At 31.8% G+C, this 20,181-nt stretch overlaps 2 protein-coding genes across 3 annotated transcripts in view; both read right to left on the minus strand.

Annotated features, from left to right (window-relative positions):
- LOC107029165 (serine/threonine-protein kinase tricorner-like) overlaps positions 1–7,518 on the minus strand; it is a 15,367-nt gene extending 7,849 nt beyond the window's left edge. For both annotated transcript variants that reach the window (XM_015230513.2, XM_015230512.2), the window contains exons 1-8: positions 7,304–7,518; positions 6,675–6,989; positions 5,266–5,440; positions 2,582–2,665; positions 2,263–2,504; positions 1,902–2,118; positions 948–1,027; positions 589–673 (exon numbers count right to left, since the gene is read on the minus strand). In XM_015230513.2, the coding sequence (XP_015085999.1) occupies positions 589–673; positions 948–1,027; positions 1,902–2,118; positions 2,263–2,504; positions 2,582–2,665; positions 5,266–5,440; positions 6,675–6,895 (1,104 nt within the window). In that variant the 5' untranslated portion in view covers positions 6,896–6,989; positions 7,304–7,518. The remainder of the gene's footprint in view (positions 1–588; positions 674–947; positions 1,028–1,901; positions 2,119–2,262; positions 2,505–2,581; positions 2,666–5,265; positions 5,441–6,674; positions 6,990–7,303) is intronic.
- A 7,105-nt stretch (positions 7,519–14,623) lies between these two features.
- On the minus strand, positions 14,624–18,687 carry LOC107031770 (ABC transporter I family member 21-like). The gene is made up of 6 exons (XM_015233243.2): positions 18,460–18,687; positions 18,224–18,384; positions 17,133–17,184; positions 16,492–16,628; positions 15,635–15,721; positions 14,624–15,263 (listed from the first exon to the last, which is right to left on the minus strand). Exons 1-6 carry the CDS (start codon positions 18,593–18,595, stop codon positions 14,976–14,978), a joined length of 861 nt encoding a protein of 286 aa, XP_015088729.1. The 5' UTR covers positions 18,596–18,687; the 3' UTR covers positions 14,624–14,975.
- Between the last annotated feature and the right edge of the window lie 1,494 nt (positions 18,688–20,181).

The following is a 20,181-nucleotide window of genomic DNA, read 5'->3' on the forward strand; positions in this document are numbered from 1 at the left end:
GGGGGGGGACGACGACGAAGACGGGAGCTAGATGATCAAACAAAATACAGCTTTTGTTTAGGTTGAATTTAAGAAACATAAAAAATAAAAATGATCCTCTTCTCAAAAGTTTTAAGGGCATTGAATTTTCTCCTTTTTAAACTACCAAATCAAGTGGAAGGGCATATAGAAATCATGTTTGCAGTTGAAGTGGTTTTCTGAGTCAAAAACAGTTAAAGTACTTCGGTTATACTCCTTAGATTTCTCAAGGCCTTGAAAATTATATATTTTCCCTAAATGACTAGAGACGCTAAAAGTTACAATCGAGTGAAATAAAAGCAAAGAGATGAGATCTTTTTATTTTAAAAAATCGGTTAAGAACCTGATACTTGTTTGATCTAAATGTCTAGTCCTTTTAGCTAAGTACCAAAAGTATGTTTAAATAGTTCTTGGCAGATGAAGAAAATATTTCAGAGGTTTGAATAAGATGATAGGAGAGCATAGTAGAACTGTCCCAATGAGGAAGATACAAATTACGGAATAAACCAAGGGAAACATATACAAGTAGATTCAATGATGATCGTTAATGGCAGCATTCTGAAGGCTCACCTTGCGACATGTTGACATGGGATCATCAGAATAGAAAGGTGGATAGCCCACTAGCATTTCATACATAATAGCACCAAGTGACCACCTGAAGAACAAGAGCAAATGTATGCCAAATACATGAGGACAAAATATATAAGGACGTGGATTAACACCCCTCCCCCCTTCTCAAAAAAGGAAACAGGAATAGACCTCAAATAACGAAAACTAGAGAGGAGAGGACACAGTAGGCAGGAGTGAGAAAACAAACTTGTACAACTTGGAAAAACTTAAACATAAGATCACATTTTCCAGAAATTAACAAAAGCAAAGAAGGTAAAACTCAAAGAGCCCGTTCATATACATGAGAAAACTGTACTGACCAGTCACACTCCATTCCATAACCTTTCTTCAGCAGGACTTCAGGAGCTATATAGTCTGGTGTACCCACTGTAGAATATGCCTGGGTTTCCGCAATTGGAGGAATTTAGTTAGTAAGAGATTGACTTCTTCTCAGTGTTATTAAAAGCAAAAAGAATGAAAAAGTAACAGGGTCCATAGAGTTTGAAGTGATAAGTGAAGCTCACATTTTTTACAGATATTAAAATATATCAATGTATGAATTTAGTATGATAAAATTAAATTGCAATCAAAATAACTAATTTTAGCATGTAATATACAATAATGTTGTATTGATCCAACTCCTCAAAGTCGAAATTCAAGAAAGGGTTGATTCTTGTCGGAATCACTTTGTGCACCATTATTTGAAGCCCACATATGAAGCGATAGCAGCTCGCTTCACAATGGCTCATACGAACACAGCTTCACCAACCAAACAAAATCAACTATAAAATGATCCACAAAACCACATGAACTTTGCTACTTCAGGTTAGGTGGTAAGAAATATGGTCATTGTGTAGAAAATACACACTCAAACCCCACAACTAATAACTCAATCCCTCTATTATTGTGGGACATTCTAAAAAACAATCAACATTTGGAGCGTGGACAATATGACATGAGGTCCAAACATTGAATAAACCAAGATTAGGGTTGTTCAGGATGTGATACATGTTAAGAAAATAGACCTCGGTCCTAACCCACCCCCAAAAGCTAGTTCACAAGATGAGAATCGCCCAATACCATATAAGGAGACAACAACCCACTTCCACAAGCAATATGGGGCATACTAATTGTCATCATATACCAATTTTAATGATTGTTCCATCTACATTACCAACAGAAAAATGACAGTGCAATAAGAGGGCAACCAGTGTCTTCTGAAAGAATAATACAGGGAAGTTAACCAAAAAGATACCCAAAGGGTGGAGACTCACAAGTGTCCTCCTATTTTTCTGCCAATGTTGTAATTGTTCTTGCTGAGTGCGTTTTGGCGCAGAAGACCCATCACTCCGAGAAGCTCCATGGGCACTATCACCCCCTGCGAAATCCTTCTCTTCTAGGGTGCTGCAGTCTAATGGCTTACAAAGACCAAAATCTGATAGTCTCAAATGACCGTATCTATCAAGCAGCAGGTTGTCAGGCTTAATGTCTCTGCAGCAAATAAAGTGTAGGGGAAACAATATTAGGATGGGTGTTTTTTTTTTGAAACTGTTATTAGGATGTTTGAAGAGGTCCAGAACAAATGAAGCAATAAAACAAAACAAATTGCAACCAGGTATCAAAAGAAGTTATGACCTGTGTATATAGTTATGTATATGGATAGATTCTATAGCCAAAACAGTCTCCGCAACATAAAATCTGGCTTCATCTTCAGTTAGTGTATCCTTCCTCATGAGTAGGGTCATCATATCACCACCAGGTAGATATTCCATGATAAGATAAAGAAACTCGTCATCTTGGAAAGAACAATACAGTTTGACAATGCAATTACTGTCCACCTCTGCGAGCAGATTCCTTTCAGCTTTTACATGCTCAACCTAATAAAATCCAACAGCTAAGGACCAGTAAATATAGTAGCAGAACTTAAGGGAATCTGATGTTCATACTCATATACCTGTCCTCTACGAAGCATTTCTGATTTCTTAAGCTTTTTCATCGCATATACATGACCCGTTGTTTTCTCCCTACAAACTCTTACCTGTAATGGGAAAAAAGACGAACGTTTACATCCTTCAGACTTTCTGAGACGGGAATTTCCTATCCACAGTTCATGATATCGAGCTCAGAAATATTTTGCAGCTAGAGCAGTGTGTTGAAAGTATAATACAAGCACTCCAAGCATATTCAACAGATCATTAGTCCGACTACTACATTAGCAGATCATGGGGCAACCTGCTTATATGATGTCATCCCGTAACTGGCAAGATTCCACCTAATGGAGATTCATTACAAACTTGTGACTGATGAAGGAGAGCACTACCCAGCAGAAAACACAAATTTTCTATCTTTGACAAAGACATTATTAAGAAACCTTAGGTTTTACATGAGAAAGAATGAGAACTGTATCAACTGGATCTGTACAAAACCTTTTTCTCGATAGAAGCAACACCTTACAATTACCTCGCAAGTAAATTAAATTGAAAAAGGGAATAAAAAGCTCAGGTAACAAGAATGTGTTGCCCATTAATCCATCCAAGAAGGCTTGATTAAGGGGCAGATCCTCATGAAAGGGTGAGGTGAGAATTCCTTATTGCTCATTAGAAGGTCATTAGATTCACACAGAAGCTTCAGATGTCTAGTTTTCTATTTTTGCCCATGGAATGACAAGTAATTGTGAGGGAAAGGAGTCGCTCCTCACTCTGTTACTTAGATTTCACCTTCAAGTAGCACCATGGAGAATAGGCCTAAAATCACCCTCTATCACTAATTGTAGTGTGATCTCTAGCTCTGCTCAGCCACCTCGAATGGATGACACTCTGAAGTTCGTCGCAAGTACAATATATATCTGTATCTCTTAGTGTCTAAGCTAATACTATAGGAGAAGCATATCCAGCAAATCATCTTTTAAGAAGAGGATTACAAGTTTAACACTTCTTGTGATAGAATTAATATCAATCACATATGGGCAAACTATCCCAGGCAGTGGCAAGTAGAATCCCAAGAAAAGATGGAAAAATCCCATCTTCTTGCTTGAAGTCTTGAATAAGCTCTAAGAAAGACCCCCCTCCCATCCTCAGAACTGATAAAGTGCAAGTAAACAGCTCCACAATTTCAACCTATTTAAAGGCACGTACTCATAGTGTTGTTGGTCATATTCATGGTTGCGTAGTAGTACATTCTTAATTTTTCCCCTTTGACAAAAATATAGACTACATCATATTATTACTATGAACTACATATACAAATAATATTATCATGAATATCCATACTGAAGACTTTAATTTCCTACAGAGTTCATCCACCAGGAGAAAAAAGAACTTGACAGTCCGAAGTAACATGTTGTGGTTCAGGGACCCAAATCTAGTTAATGTGGGAATGACTTTATTGTCTTATCATAAAGTATGATATAAGTTTTAACTAGAAATACATGGATATAATATATGCACTCTAAGATTATATTGATAGAGAGAATTTGATATAATATGTTCTTACATATTTCACTCTCCAAATATATGTATACATACATTAAGTTTTACACTCTAATATGGCAGAAATGCTGGAAAGATTAGTCGCTTTGGAAAAGTTAATAAAAAACTCTTGAATCTAGCACTGTATAATAATTTTGAAGTCACTCTGTTCAAGATAGTTTCTACCACCACAAGAAAGACTTAGCCAACCATTTTGACATTCACAATTATTAAGTCCTAGGATAAGTAATCGACTCCTACAGGATTCACTAACTGGTATAGAATTACCTCCCTAACTACAGCACACCTCCATCGGGTCTAACAGACAGCTCAGAAAATATTTGATCGAACCTTATAACTGGCCAAATTCACTTCAAAACTCAAAATGTTCTACAAGCTCTTACTTAGTAGCTAAGGACTCAATTATCTCCTTATTGCCGCCTTAAACAGTTGTCCAACAGTAATGCAGCTGCACCGACATTTAACATCTATACATATCACCTTCTCATGCTTGCATTCAAACATAGAAATCTAGACTTGATCTGAATTTCCTAAGAAGCTTACCCAATCAGTAAGTAATCTCTCCTTTCCTTATTTAGAACTTCCTTTTCTTTTTTCAAGCAAACATCATAAAAACACTTAGCCAAAGTAGTGTTTTATATGTTAGATTTATATGTTAACGTGATTATATGATGCAAATATCACAGGAAAGTAATTAGCCAAAGTAGCATTGACCCACAAATTACTAATTTTATTTTATGCTCTAAAAGGTCGTTTTGGTACGCGAACTAAATTATACTAGGATTGTAATCCCTGGACTAATTTATTCCACCAGGAAAATGGGATGAAATTATAAAGTTGGATAGGATAAGGTGGGATGTCCCAGGATTAAGCCTAGGATAAAATTTTATACGTGTTTGGTAAGATGGTATAAATTTATCAACGCAGTATAAATTTTGGGTCATGACACTTCAGCATCTACATTTTCCAGATTTCAAGGGGAATAAAGATGTAAAATTTACTATTTCATGTGAGATGTTTACCACCCACATTCAGAACAAGTAAAATGAAAACTGTGGTTACAGAGGATTGTAGTAATATCAGAATAAAATTGTACAAGAAACAAACAAAGATGTTAACAGCCAATTAGCTATTTCAAAAGAGATATTACCTCCCCAAATGCACCCTTTCCAATCATTGTTAGTAACTCAAAATCATCAGCTCCCATTTTGTGCCTTTGCAGACGCATGTATTCTGTTTCCTTCTTTTCATGAAATTTCAGTAGATTATTTTGATCTTCCTCTGAGACGTCAGCATCGGCAAGTTTCTTTTCCAGTATACTTCGGCTGGTGACCAAATATTAAAAGAAAAAGAAAATATTTCAAAGCACTTCGTAGGGAGGATAACTCAGAAATATCAAGACTATGCAATTCTTAGGCAGAGCAAAAAGGTCGAGGGTGTTCTTCATTATGTAGTAGATAATTCTGCCAAATCGGGCTAATGAGCTAGACCATGCACCATCTTCTAAAATGAATGAATTAACAGCTAACCAGCAAGACCATGCAGTTCTTCCAAAATGAATGAATGAACTGAATGAAAGAAAGTATTAACATCTGGAATGATGCGACACGAAAGTCAATCCTACTTTTTCCTGCAGTCTCTTCCATGCATTTGAAATTGGCTAATTGACTGGCACAGTCATCGAAGTAAGTTTGACTAGTATGCCATATTTCAATTATACAAGATGCCTTACAAACACCACATAGTTTTACCATAGCACATTTCTCCGTTAGAAACACCTTTAGTGGAATTTAAATATAAACATTTGGAAAAGGTAAAATATGTACTTTATTTATGTCTGTTCCTGCTGATGCAGGAAGGTGATCAAACCTAGCCTTTATCACGATTCGTGACATCATTTTTGTAATTATTATGCAAACCAACTAACTAACTCCAAGCTGAAAATAGATGGGGTAATAGGTTATCAACCATTTGGAAAGATAGGTTAATCTTCTCATCAAATAGCAGATATAAGCTGGAGGAGAGCATATAAGTAATGTTTGCCAAACCAGTGTGACTGGACAATTTCTTCATATAAAAAGAAAAACAGATAATTTTGTCATAACATTTGACATGTATGCAGTATACTGAATATAATATAGGGACAATAAATGACGTTCATGTTTTATAGTTATTAGTTGTGTACAGTTACAAGATAACAAAGCAGATAAAAGCGAGTTATTTGAAGCAAAACAAGCTTAGATAAGGAAACAGCAGGAACATTACCAACAAGCAATTTTACTTTAAATAATTCCTCGAATAGGTTTTAATGGAGATGAAGAAAGAGCGTAATTCCTTTCAACTTCTAAAATATAAGCCCTTCATGGAAGTTGTTGAAAATGAGAAAATTCACAACCACACACCCATGATAAAATTATTCAAGTGTTTTCCTTTTTTCTCCTAAAGTTGCTTAATTCTTGCAGGGAAATACAACCCTGCTAAATATTACTAAAAATGTAAATTTTAACTCATGATACTAAAGATGACTCATAAAAAAAAATACTAGCAAGCATGACGTACCGCTCCTTCCTGTCCTGTAAATTTCTCATCTGCTCCTTGTAATGATTCTCAATGTACTGCTTCGCTGCAGCAACCCTCTGCTTTGTCACATTGGAAGCCTCTTCAGCTGACATAGGCGGTTGGGGCTCTTCTCTTCCACTACCCGATAAATCTTTCTTCCTGGTTGACCTTAAGCGATCCCGCGGTTGAAACTTCTGGAACCAACTTCTTGCTGAATCCATCTACTCTCACTCAGCTTAATAGATGATACACTAGAATCTCTTGAACCACAGACTCATTGTAAACTGACTCTACTCATACCCCAAAATCAAAAACCTATCAAATTCACAGTCAATAAACATGACAGCATCAGTCAATTGCACAAAATTCCAAATTTTTCATGGGTTCTCAAGAAATCAATGTATCATCACCGCACCATGGGACAAATTGTAACAGCCCATGAAAAAAATGAATAATTTTCTACCGAGATCAAGAATTTTCCTCAAATCTTGTAAAATTCAGAGATTTTAGCAACGACCCACATAGATTTGATGCATCAAAACTAAAATTTTGATCTAAAAATTGAACAAAAAATAAAATCCATAAACACCAAATCAACACACAAGGAAAAAAAAAAAGAACAGGCTTACCACCAAATCTTTGTGCTGCAGTAATCCGATTGTTACGATCGTTATATACAGATTAAAATTATAACAAAATTTGAAACAAATAATATTTTTTCAACAATTTTTCATTGAAATGAAAGAGGGAAGAAGAGAGCTAAAGCGGCATTTTCGTTGGTTTAGAAGCTAAGGCTCAGTTTTTCTTTTTTTCTTATTGCCCTCTTCGATTCCCACACTCCCTTGTTTTGCCCGCCTTCCATATTTATACCCATTTTCTCTCACGTTATAAAATAGGTTTAAACTAATACACTCACATTTATTTTTTAATCCTAAGTTTTACGTTTCGATAAAAACAGATCCAGAATTTAAATTTTATTTCATTTTTATAACAATCTCAAGTGAATAACTAATAATTACTATTATTGTTATGTTACATTTTTTGAAAGTTAATTTTACTTAAATTAGATTACACTAAATCGATATTAATGTTTAACAATTATACGAAAAGTATTATAAATTTATTTTTAAAATACTATAATAATTAAAAGTGAACGGAAATAGAATTTAGTTTGAGATTAACGTGGGATGTCTCTTCATAATTGAAGTTGGTGCATTTTTTTTTAGAGTAGTAAATAAGTAGTAACTAACAAGACATATGTGTCATTACGTAATTATAATGTAATTATAGTACTTGGTTGTACAAGTATAATTATTGAAAAACAAAATCTAATTATTACAAACTTAACATTAATTAATGTATACGTGTCTTATGAGAAATAATACTAAAGTTATATATTAATACATATTTAAAATATATATTATTTTTTTAAAAATATAGTATTAAATAATTAGAGATTTGTAACTATTATTATTGTAAAATTATATTGATTTAATTTATTTGAATTAATTAATCAAATTCTAACTAAGCTGATATTTTGCAAAAAAAAAAATTAATCATGAATCGCAGGTTTGATAAAAAGTTTGTAAATGACTCATTCTTTCTAAGATAGATTAGGACAATAACATAGCTAAATAAATCGGAAAAAATTATTATAAATAAATAAAAGATAATTAATGTTAAAAGATTAAATATTTGAAAACAAATAAAAATTAATAATAAAAACAAAAAAGGAAAAGAAATTAAAAGATCTTCATGAAAATTAATGAGTGTAATTATTTTTTCTGTTACACCAAACCAAATTAATTGTTGACCAAATAATTACTTATTTACAAATATATGTCAATATTATTTAGTTCCATCAAATCTAACATTTTATGAGTCCTTAAATAGATATTTAATGATTCTTAAAATGGTTTAATATATTTCTCAATTTTGTTATTTTGAGTTAATGTATCCTCATTATAAAAGTGGTTCATGCATACCCTTATTGTTTTGCAGATGACTAACATATATGTTTTTCCTCTAATGGAAGTGAAAAAAAAATAAAAAATTATAGTATATTTCATACTTCTCACATGTACTTTTATTTTATTTTTGTCTTTTTCTGTTTTAGCTACTAATTTTAAAGTTTATTATTTTGATAGTCAAATTTAGTTATGTTTCACTAATTTTCTTATAAAATTTATCATAGTTGTCCCAATGTACTTTTTGTACAAATATAAAACAAAATTACAATATTGCCGGAAAAACAGTTTTGAGTTATAATACAGCTACGACAAAAATACTTTTATCTTTTTTCCTTTACACTAGAGAATGAAAGGAAAAAGATAAAATAATAACAAGAAACTCTAATAATAATAATAATCAAAGAGTCAGAAAAATTTATGTATGAAAAAAATTAATATATTTCTTGAACTTTGCTAGAATGATCACATAAACCCCTAAATATTAAAAAAAAATGTCAAAATAAAAATTTATAAACCAATTTTTTCACTTCCGCAAGATAAAGAATATATGTGAGCTGTTTTTGTAGCGGTAAGGATTTGTGTAAGTCATTTGTATAACAATAAGAGTATAATGAGTCATTTTCATAGCGATGAGTATGTCAATTATGAATAATAAAGTTAAGAAGTATATCATGTCCTTTTAAAAATCATTAAAGATCTACTTGAGAATTCATATATAGTTGGATTTGATGTAATTACATAATATTGACATATATGTATGAATAAGTAAATATTTGGTCAATATTAGGTGTGACGAAGATATAATTACACTATTTAATTCTCACAAAAAATGAGAATTATTGACGACTAAACGGTATAAATGACAAAGTCATTTTTAATTTCTTTTCCTTTTTGTTTTTATCATTAATTTTTATTTCTTTTTTGAGTAAAGGAATATTGACTTCATGCATATAAAGTTCTAAATACATATATTAACTACTATTAGATTCATCTTTGATGTCTGATACAAGTTATTTTTTATCAAAGCATTCACTATGTATTTCTTAATAACCAAGTAAAGGGAAATAAATATCTTATTAACCATATTGAGCCAGCACGATTCATGATTCTTAATATAATATTGTTTGCTTTTAATTAAATTTGTATAATTTTCTTTCTTAAAAAGCCTTATATTATTAAAAATTTTCAATATTTTATCTATCAATGCAAAACTTTATTCGTATATCAATAATTTCCTTTTGAACTAATTAAGTCATATGATTAATTACCATGATTCACAAATTAGAGTTTTTACATGTTTATGTGGCAGCCACATGTTAGTGTATTTATGATCACCAAAGCTCGAAGTTTGGGTATAACTTTAAAACTATGAGTTGAAATCATAATATATTCTACTTAGCATTATTTTTGTACACTTAATTAAATGACGGAATTTAGTATTAAAAAAAAAATCTAACGAGATTTATTATTATAAAAAAAACTAAAGTATAATTATATTTAGTAATTTTTTAAAATTATCATTAGAGGACTGAAGTGCTCCGTAAAATGATTATTAATATATGTTTGTTTGAGCAACTACTTCGTACACATAACTTTTACTAAAACGCCTCACATCTTTACCGTATTCAATATTTTTATAAATTTTTTTTTTCAGCTATCAATTAATATGAAAACTTTGTCGCACACTCAACAATCTCCCTTTAGATTTAAGTTCTATATGACTAAATATCATGATTCACTGGTTGGAGAAATAAATGAATATATTTATTACTCATATCGCGTATAATCAGCCATTTTTGACTAAGTTCACATAATTTTTTTGTAATTTTTTTTTTTGGCTATTAATATAATTAAGATTTTATTAATATAAGATTTTGTTTACACACTCAACTAAACATGAATCTCTTTCATTTTTGCTTCATTTATCCTATTAGAGTGACCGTGAAAGAATTATTTCAAAGAAATTAGCTTGTTAAACCAACAAATATATAAGTAAACAAGAAATCAAGCTATCAAATTTCTCTTGGTTCCATAAATTATACCAACAAAAATATTTCCTTATAGAAATATAATAATAATTGTCTCAAAATCATATCATATCATTACATAAATATAAAAGAGAATTCTATACCTGTCTACGAGCATTACAAAAAATAAGAATCTCTTTTCAATTTATTTATAAAAAAATTTGACTTTATGAAAGATTGTGACCATTCCAAATGGTTGCAACTTTTTCAAATAGTTGTAACTCTTCCGATAAGGCACAATAAACATTTGTTCACACTGTCCATTATTGACTATGAATAGAAGGATTTTCTCTCTTAAAACAACGAAAATTCTGATCTTCTTCTTCTTCATCATCTTATGCACAATTAAATACACATGTATTTTCTCCTGTGGCTCACCGACATTGCTTATGTTACAGATCCTAATATGTATTTTTATAGTAATTAATTTATGTTTATGTTATTAAGAATAGATGATAAGATGTTATAATTTTCATTTTCCATTACGTTATTAATGTTCGTTATTACGTAATCTTATATATAAAATAATATAATATTTTAATCATTATATAGTGTTTTAATTTTAATGACGGATAGATTTTAAGTACATTTTATAAATTTCATGATACTAAATTCTTACGCGAAGAGTGAATAATTTTACTAGTATATTAATTATTTCTCAATTTGTGCATATATGCGTACACAAATTTATAAATAATAAATTAAAGAACTATACTAATCGATTATTAATATTGTTTATTATTGTAGTCCCTATCAAATCTATGAGAACGTGGGTGCTCGTAGTACCATTCTATCAAATGCAAATCTAATTAAGTAGTTACATTAATTAACTAATATAATTTTGTTAAACTTAATGTAATAATCAAATAACAGAAGTTGACTAATTACTAATAGGATCACATGATATGTAGGCGTGTAAGCATGTTACCACCACTATACTATATTTTTTATTTTCAACCAAAAGAAATATAATATTCATGTAGCCTTTGCTCAAATGTGTTACACTACTATGTAAAATTGAATAATAATATTTTTTATTAATAGTTTATTTTAAAAATGTATGATTAAAAAATATTTTTATTATTACTTAATAAGTCAAAAATACCTTCTATTGATATAATATTTTTTTTTCTTTTTGAATACATTCTATTTCTAATAAATCTATTACTCCATTACTTTTGAAAAATGTAATTTCCTTTAAAATCACTTTTAACTTATGATATATAAGTAGAAAAATCTCATTTTATCTAAAAAAAAATAGATAACTTCATATACATTTTTAATTGATAATAGGGTATATACATATATATAACTTATAAGTTCATAGTAATTTCATCATTAATTTTTATTTAGATAATGATACAAAACATTCTAACAATTAGAAAATGTTTTTATATCTTAATCTTTTTTCGAGTAGTAGGATAAACATTTGAATGTGTATAAAAAGAAAGTAATATATTTATTTCACATTAAGACATTTTTATTCATTAAAATAACAATAATGATATTTTTTAACTAAACTATTAACAACAAAAAATATTACATTTAAAATCCTGTAACTTTAGATACTTAATTTGAATTTCAAAGTGAATGATATTGATTAAAGAAAATTCAAAATGAATATTGAAAATACTAATTAACAGGTGTACGAGTCTATATATATATATATATATCGAGTGAGATAATTCACAAACTTTTTGTAAGTGGAAACAAAATTCATGTTCAAATACAATAATGTTCATCTTTTGTCAATAGGGACGAGACTACGATGTCACACAAAAAATGGCAGACACACACGAAAAATCATCTCCAAATGATTTGATGTTTCATAAGTTTAGACTTTTGAACTTGTCCGCAGCCACACGTGAGTTTCATGCTAAAAAAATTGAATGGTCATTCATATTGTTATTCTAGAGAGTACATATAGTGATGGATGAATTGACGTGGTGTACTCGTAATGATGTGCTTGATATATGATATGCTCTTTGCGGAATGAAGTTAATGCTAGGTTAAAGTTGTTGAGATAAATTGCGGAGTTCAAAGGGTTTAGTTTGAGTAGGACTAAAACAAAAAGAATTGAGTGTAAATATAGTGAAATAGTGGATAAGGCGAGACTTGACACAGAGACTATTCCTAAGAGAGATAATTTCAAGTCTCTGTGGTCTGTAATCCAGATAAGTTGAGAGATTGATGATGATGTCATACATTGTATTGATGCAACGTGAATTAAATAGATGTTTACTTTCGGAGTACTCTTGTGTGTATCACATATACCTAAAGTTATGTTTTACAAAATAGTGGTAATTGGACCAACTTTGTTTTATGAAGATGAACGTTGGCTCCTCAAGAACTTTCATGTTCGGAAGATGTAAGTTACAGAAATGATGAAGTTAAGATGAAGATATGAGAATATTAGGGAAAAATAGAACAGGAATGAGGATACCTGAGATAAAGTGGGAGTGATCTTTGTGGTGGTGAGAATTTTAGGGGAGATAAGATTAGAAATGAGGATACCTGGGATAAAGTGTGAGTGACTTCTGTGGTGGACAAGATGACAAAAGCGAGACTGAGATGGTTTGGACATTTGAAGAGAAAATGTGCAGATGCTCTAATGAGGAGGCGCGAGATGTTGAATATAGTGGGTACGAGGAGAGCTAGAGGTAGATCGAAAAAATATCAAGAAGAGGTGATTAATTAGACAGGACATGACGCAAGTCCATATTACTGAAAGACCTTAGATAAGAAGGCGTGGAAATCACGTACCAGGTAGAAGGTTAGCAAGTATGAAATGTTGTCTCAATTTTCGAAGGATTTAACCATGTTCTTTTTTATTCCACCATCACTTGTTGTTTATTGTGTTTAGGCTATTGCATTATTTTGTGGTTGTTACTATTTTCGTGTTACTTATAGTTGCTTTGTCTCCACTGTCATTTTTCCCTTTTCATAATACTGCTATATTCGACTCAAAGATCCTTCAAAAACAACTTCTTTACCTTTACGACTCTCAGGGAGAATCGAAAAAGTAACTCAAACGACCCGAAAACATAAGCATTATTAAAAAGAAATTGTAAGCAAAGACATTGAAGATTTTTGTTTGGGGACCAGGGAGCGCAATAAGGTGCACTACAACAGAATTAATGATAGAGAGAGTCTGCTTTCTCTCTACGCCCACCCTATTTTGGCCATCTATCACATTCATCACCTAATTTTGGGCTTCTAAACTTCCAACTTTTTGTACTAGTAGTAGTTGCTGGTTTTAAAATGTCATCTTCATGCTTGAGGAGTTGAAGTTGGAAAAAGACTAAATAAATCAATAACCTCTTATAAATTTTATTTAAATATTTTATGTTAGGTTGAGTATTCGAACAGATGACTATGTGTTCTTATTAGACATTTATTTTGCGGCTCATATTCCTGGAAAAGTTACGTTCACAAGTGATCATTACGTGAATAATTTAATCATATAAAATATGTCTCAGTTTTAATCGTACACGTAAATATCGATTGAAACATTGGAGTTATACATTTTATAGTGATATTGCATATAATAAAAGGAGGTAACATATTGTAGTAAATAATTATCTACTTTATTCGCGATTGAAAGCATGCACAAAAGCTTTTTCAAAATTTTGAATTGAAAATGTCTAATTAAAACACTTTATCTATCATATGTTCTGGTGCTTAATCAAAACATATTGTGATCTAAAGTGTCAAAACGAAATTTACTTTTAAGATATGGGTTGCTAGGAATGGTAGCTATGGAATTATGGCGAGGAGACAATTAATGAGAATGACACTTGCGTAATTTGTTTTCTCTTATTTTTTCACTAACCAAATATGAAAAAATTAATATACCCTACATTTGCTTGAAATATGATGATTTGAACAACTTCACATTAAGATTTAAGGGCAGGCACAAAATGCTTCGCACTAAACTTGACTTACCCATCCATTTGGAAATTTTGAATCGATTTCTTTAAAAAAAAAACTTAGACATCCATTCTTTATAATTCTGCAAAAACATAAATGATCAATGACTTTGTGATTACTGTTACAAGAAATTGCAGGCTAATTATAAATAGAGGAAATGGAACACTATTGATACTTGCACTAAAGGCACATCGTCAGGCTTCGGCATGTAAATGTAACCTGAGTTGCCATAGTTCCTACTTTTGAGTTAAGCCAAAGGTGTAGCCCGTGATAACGACAACATTTTCAAAGCTGCAAACACCGAAGAACCAGCTCTGATCTTTTATTGGCAATCCTGCAAGGTTTAATTCTACTCTGGAAACAGGATGTGTAAATCAGCGATAATGTGACATATGTCTAGATGACTGAAATGGAGAAGAGCCAAAAGGAGAGGACTTTTGAGCTTTTGCTGGAGCGGGAGCCGGTTTCTTTTTCTCAATCGGGGTCTCAGAACGCAACCAGTTCTCAACTACTGAAAGCAAATTAGGGGAGGACTTCAACTCAGGAAGCTCGGGTAATTTCTCAGTCCTCTTGAGAACTCCTTCTTGGATGTAAACAAGATCAGTCGCCCATGTCTCCAGTCCATCAAATATATGTGTTGCATAGACAATTGTAGCTCCTCTCTGTGTTATCATGACATGGAACCAGAAAGTTAACCTTTTTGTCTACCTTCATCTACTAGAATCTGTAACACAATTAGTATCTAAATAGGTTTCCAATATTAATTACATGAACCTCAATATGGTTTATTGCTTACTAAATTAGAATTTTCAAGACTGCTTAAATGGTACTTCACAATTTTCTATAAGATTTTGTTTCAGGTGACGACGCTAAGGGAAAATCTATCACATGAGTGATGATTGGATATGCAGTAGCCCTCTCACAAATGAAAAAGAGAGGAGAAAATCCAATGGGAATATCGAACATCTCTTCGAAATTCACCCGAATGTCTAGTTTCTGCACACATGTAAGTTCAGAAGAAAACAATGCATACCTGTTCACATTCTTCCTTAAAGAAATCCAATAAATCCATCCTCGCAACAACATCTAAGTCAACGGTGACCTCATCCATTAAAAGAACCTGCAAGAAAGTGATTCTCCATTAAGTCATCAAAGAAGTTAACCCACCTTGCTGATAATTATCAGACTTAAGTATGAAACATACCTTACGGGTAAGCATATTGTTTGACTATTAAGTATTGAGCAAGCAACAGATGGATGTTATTATCTCACTTGGGAGGGAACCCCAGATGGACAAAAGAACAGACCTTTCTCAGAGGTAAAAACACACCTCCCTTTTCCTTTTGACTATGAGACAAATGTATCTCGAAGACAAATAGATATGAAGTCCCCTCCACAAGGAAAATAAGAAAAATATAAGTGAGAGGCGACCGATGAGAATGAGCACCATAACTATTTCGGAAAAAATTTAAAATGGGAGTCCACTGAGAATATGACCAGTATTCTAGGGGATTGATGCAACCTTGGTGATACAAGTTTAAAAGTATGCAGCTGAGATGGCAAGTTAGTAAGAGTTCGTTACAGGCTGTTAGTTGTAGCAGTTACAATTAGAAAAATTCTGTTACTAGTAGATCCAGTTGTATAAGTGTAGGAAAGGAATGTAATTGATTTCATTCATGGAATAATATATGTTCTTCTCTCTTTTCTATAATCAATCAAGCCATAACTCCCAGTTTCAACCCTGAATTGACTATCATCTTCTTCGAGTTCATCCCTTATAATAACTAATTCCATCCAGTTCTAAATTGACTGTTTCTAATTGCATCACTTGGGTCTACAAATTTCTAACTCTGATATGGTCGACTGTAAGCCTACTAAATTAAAGATTACCTTGTAGGGGTGAAGGAGACCCATGCAGATTTGTACTCTACGCCTCTGACCATCGGATACCTTGTGCATACGCCACTGCAGATCAATATCCAGCAGCTCAATCAACTTTTCTCGCCGAACTGGATCCACTCCTTCAACTAAAACCATGATAAAGAAAACAGAAAAAAGAAGTTGACAATTTCCATTTGAACTCGAACAAGTTCACATTTGCAGAAAATCACACACATCAGAATAGTCCAAAAACCGAATGGTGTCAATAAATTAGTAACCCTAGTTACATATATATTAATTATGGGCTCCTAGGTCCAGAGGTAGAATGGTGCAAAATGCAAAGGAAATCAGATTGGAAGTTTGACAGCCATCAGAAGTCTTTACACATTGGTAGACAGAAGTTCCAGTAATAGATGAAATAGTTTAGAAGATACTTGAGAAAGCCTATACTAGAAGGGTCACGAGTGCATGTCAATTTAAGCGATGCCTAAAACTATTCTGTCTATTCATAGTATGAGTCACAATATATCACTTGAATGACATATAACAAGCAGTCGGTAGCCATGACTCCACAAATCTGACATAAGATTATTATGTAATGCCATCAGGAGATTAAAAAAGGAATCTTGCAGAAAAATGAGATTACACACCTCCAAATATCATATGTTCAGCTGAAAAATCTCCCTGAAGTGGAATATCTCCCTGAATTTTGGCAAAAAACAACTTCAATTAGACTAGGATCTTATTTAACAAAGTTGAAGTTCTGTACTATGATAAAAATAAGAAGATAAGAAAAAGGAGTAAGTTATCATTGAGATGACATACAAATCTCCAACCACAAGAACCAGCATCATTAGTATAATTAGGGATACGTGCATTGTTCATTATACCCGAATGCAGTTCAGGATTTAGGGTGTGGGGTACACCACTACAATTGCACCTGTTACTACTTCCCACGGGTGTGAAATTTGTATAATTACATACAGTAATATAGTTTTTAAAAGTTGTTTCAACTGTGGTATTTGTATGATAAAAATATGAAATGAGCTTAAATGAAGAAGAGTAAATTCATTCAGCCGGCCACAACTTGTTTGGTACTGAGGCATAGTCAGTGTTATCAAACAGAAAAAGCTCCGAGGTCAGTTGAGGCGTAAATGCAAGTAGCGTGGGCCTTAATGAAAAAAGGTGCAAAGCTAGAAAAAATAAATATATATATTATATACTTGTTTAGTCCAAAACTAGTATTTGCATTTTAGTGGGTTGGTCTGATATGAGAAGTTATGGGAAATAGTATATTACAGCATTTCTAATTCGTGAATTTATAATGATCGCCGTGTTCTGCATGCTGGATCTTCTACTACTCTATGTTCTTCCCGAAAGTGTGCAAATCCCTATGTTGTGCGGAGCTGAGTATCTTCTATTCGCTGGGATATTATAAGTATGAATGACAAATATATAACCAAAGAAATATATATTTTTGTTTTTTTTTACAATTATTCAGTAAGACGAGGCTAATTGGCAAGGAAAAGTATATATGTCTTAGAATATTGATGACGACAATGACGCGTATCAAGTTAGGCGAAATGCTCAACAGATTTTTGAGCCTCGCTTTAGGGCTTAAGTCCGTTGAACAACTACGCAGCTGCTGCCATATGCCCATGATCACATAATTCAATTCATGAAACAAACCACAAAAACAATATACATGAGAACCAAGACCAGACTATGATGAAGTACTTACAACAGCACCAACATTTTTGCTCCAAGACTCTCCAAGGTAAGCGAGATCACCACTACAAACAAGGTGAGTATCATGAAAAGCCGATAAATTCAGCACCCTGACTACATCTTTTCCACCGACCATATGTTTTCCCGCCAATATCTTCAAAAGGGTCGTTTTCCCTAATCCAAAATTGTAAAAATTGAGAGTGACAATGAATATACATTTCCAAATACAGCGAGTAAAGAAGTAAGTACCTGATCCATTTGCACCGAGAAGAAGACATCGAGATCTGGGAGCAACACTGAGATTGAAATCGAAATATATGGGACTTTGAAAATCATATGAAAATTGCATTCCATTGACTTGAATACTGCTTGATTCTCCTGCCATCTTCTTCTTCGATATGAACAAGCATTTTCCGGGTCGTATTTTATACCCGTTTCAAAAGTTATCACCGCTTACCTAACTAACTCTTCTGGCAACTCAGCAAACTTGCTGTTTGTATTCCAACCACAAAGCCCCGTCGGTTACTCGGGTCCTGTCACTTCACTTTTGGAGCTCCGAATTAAATCATAATCTAATTTATTATTGTTTCTTTTGTTTATATAATAATAATTAATGCTAAAAATCAACGCAAATTGTTTTTTCTTTTAGTTAAGTATATAGAAAAGTATGAATTGGTAAAGAAAGTATACAATTAATCATGTTAAATAGGGTAGCCGTAACGTTAATGATTTGTCTTTATTCATATTAAATATAATTTATATTGTTCAGAATTTTAATAAGAGAAAATTTTAAAGATAACTATATTTTGAGTTTTAATTGAGCTAATTATCAAATATAATAATGATTTACTTTTAAAAATTCATAATACAATGTATCAATTTCATTTAATTTTTCATATATAGTAAATGTAATGAACTTCTATTGTATCAAAATGAATAATTGAAATGACTCATAAAGATAAATATAAGAGTTGTTTATTATAATTACTCCAAATTAGTAATAAATCTTTTGAGGAGAAAAAAGAGGATTTTTCCATAATTAATCTAAGCCATTGAGATATAAAAAGAAAAATTTTTTGGGGGACTAGCACTAGGGATAGTAATCTAGTCTTACTAATTTGTTTGTAAAGTTAGGTTTCAAAGATAATTCTTTCTAGAAAATTTTTTGCGCTATATTTTTATTTATTATATGTGGTTTGTTGAATTTAGCCCAGAAGATTAAATGATTTTTTTTTATTTAGATGTGACGATTGCAATGTTCATTCAAAAAATAGTGATTGCTGCTCTCTATCCTCATGTATTTTTGTTGACTCACTTTAACTATTTTTGCAACGTGTAATTGGACTAGTTATATATTTCCAACGTAACAACTTTGTCCATATGTTTTAGGGTAATCACAAGTGAAAAAGAGGTGTTCACTTGACTCGATACCTCCATTTGACATGATACACTATTGATTATTTGTGACACCCAGCTCACTATTAGTATATTTAATCTTATTATGAATATCCATTTAATTTGATCCACGATTGTTGCAAATGATCCTTCTCCAAGGAACCTTTTGAAAACCACCCTTCATTGCAATGTATAGCTTTTTGATAGAGTATTTTTGCATATTTGTTGTTTTTGCTTCTAGTATCTTTAAAACTCGTATGTGCTTCTCTATCTTCAATATCGTTTAAATCATCGACGTTCTAAATAATTTTATTTTTTTAAATAATAGCAATCGATTCACTTTACTCATAAGATGTTCTGCATACAGATTCTATAAAATCTTAACGATTGTAGCCTTGTTCCATATATTAAGACCTCGTGTTGACCTAGGCATGCACACCTTATACCATGCAAGAAGACACAACTTTATAGCATAAATCTTAATTAATTATTTTCCTCTTATATATATAAACATCTTTTTGAAATCTTAAATATAATTTGATATCTTTTCACAAGATTTATGAGTCTTCCATTTTA

Source organism: Solanum pennellii, chromosome 9 (assembly GCF_001406875.1).
Source record: "Solanum pennellii chromosome 9, SPENNV200".
In the NCBI taxonomy this organism is placed as follows: Eukaryota; Viridiplantae; Streptophyta; class Magnoliopsida; order Solanales; family Solanaceae; genus Solanum; species Solanum pennellii.

Coding starts and splice junctions, on each gene's coding strand:
- LOC107031770 (XM_015233243.2), bottom strand. CDS start 18,595: ATGGCAGGAGAATCAAGCAGTATTCAAGTCAATGGAATGCAATTTTCA. Junction 15,722..16,491: donor GTCTCCTTCACCCCTACAAG/GTAATCTTTAAT, acceptor ACTTTCTTGCAG/GTTCTTTTAATGGATGAGGT. Junction 15,264..15,634: donor TTAAGGAAGAATGTGAACAG/GTATGCATTGTT, acceptor ATGATAACACAG/AGAGGAGCTACAATTGTCTA.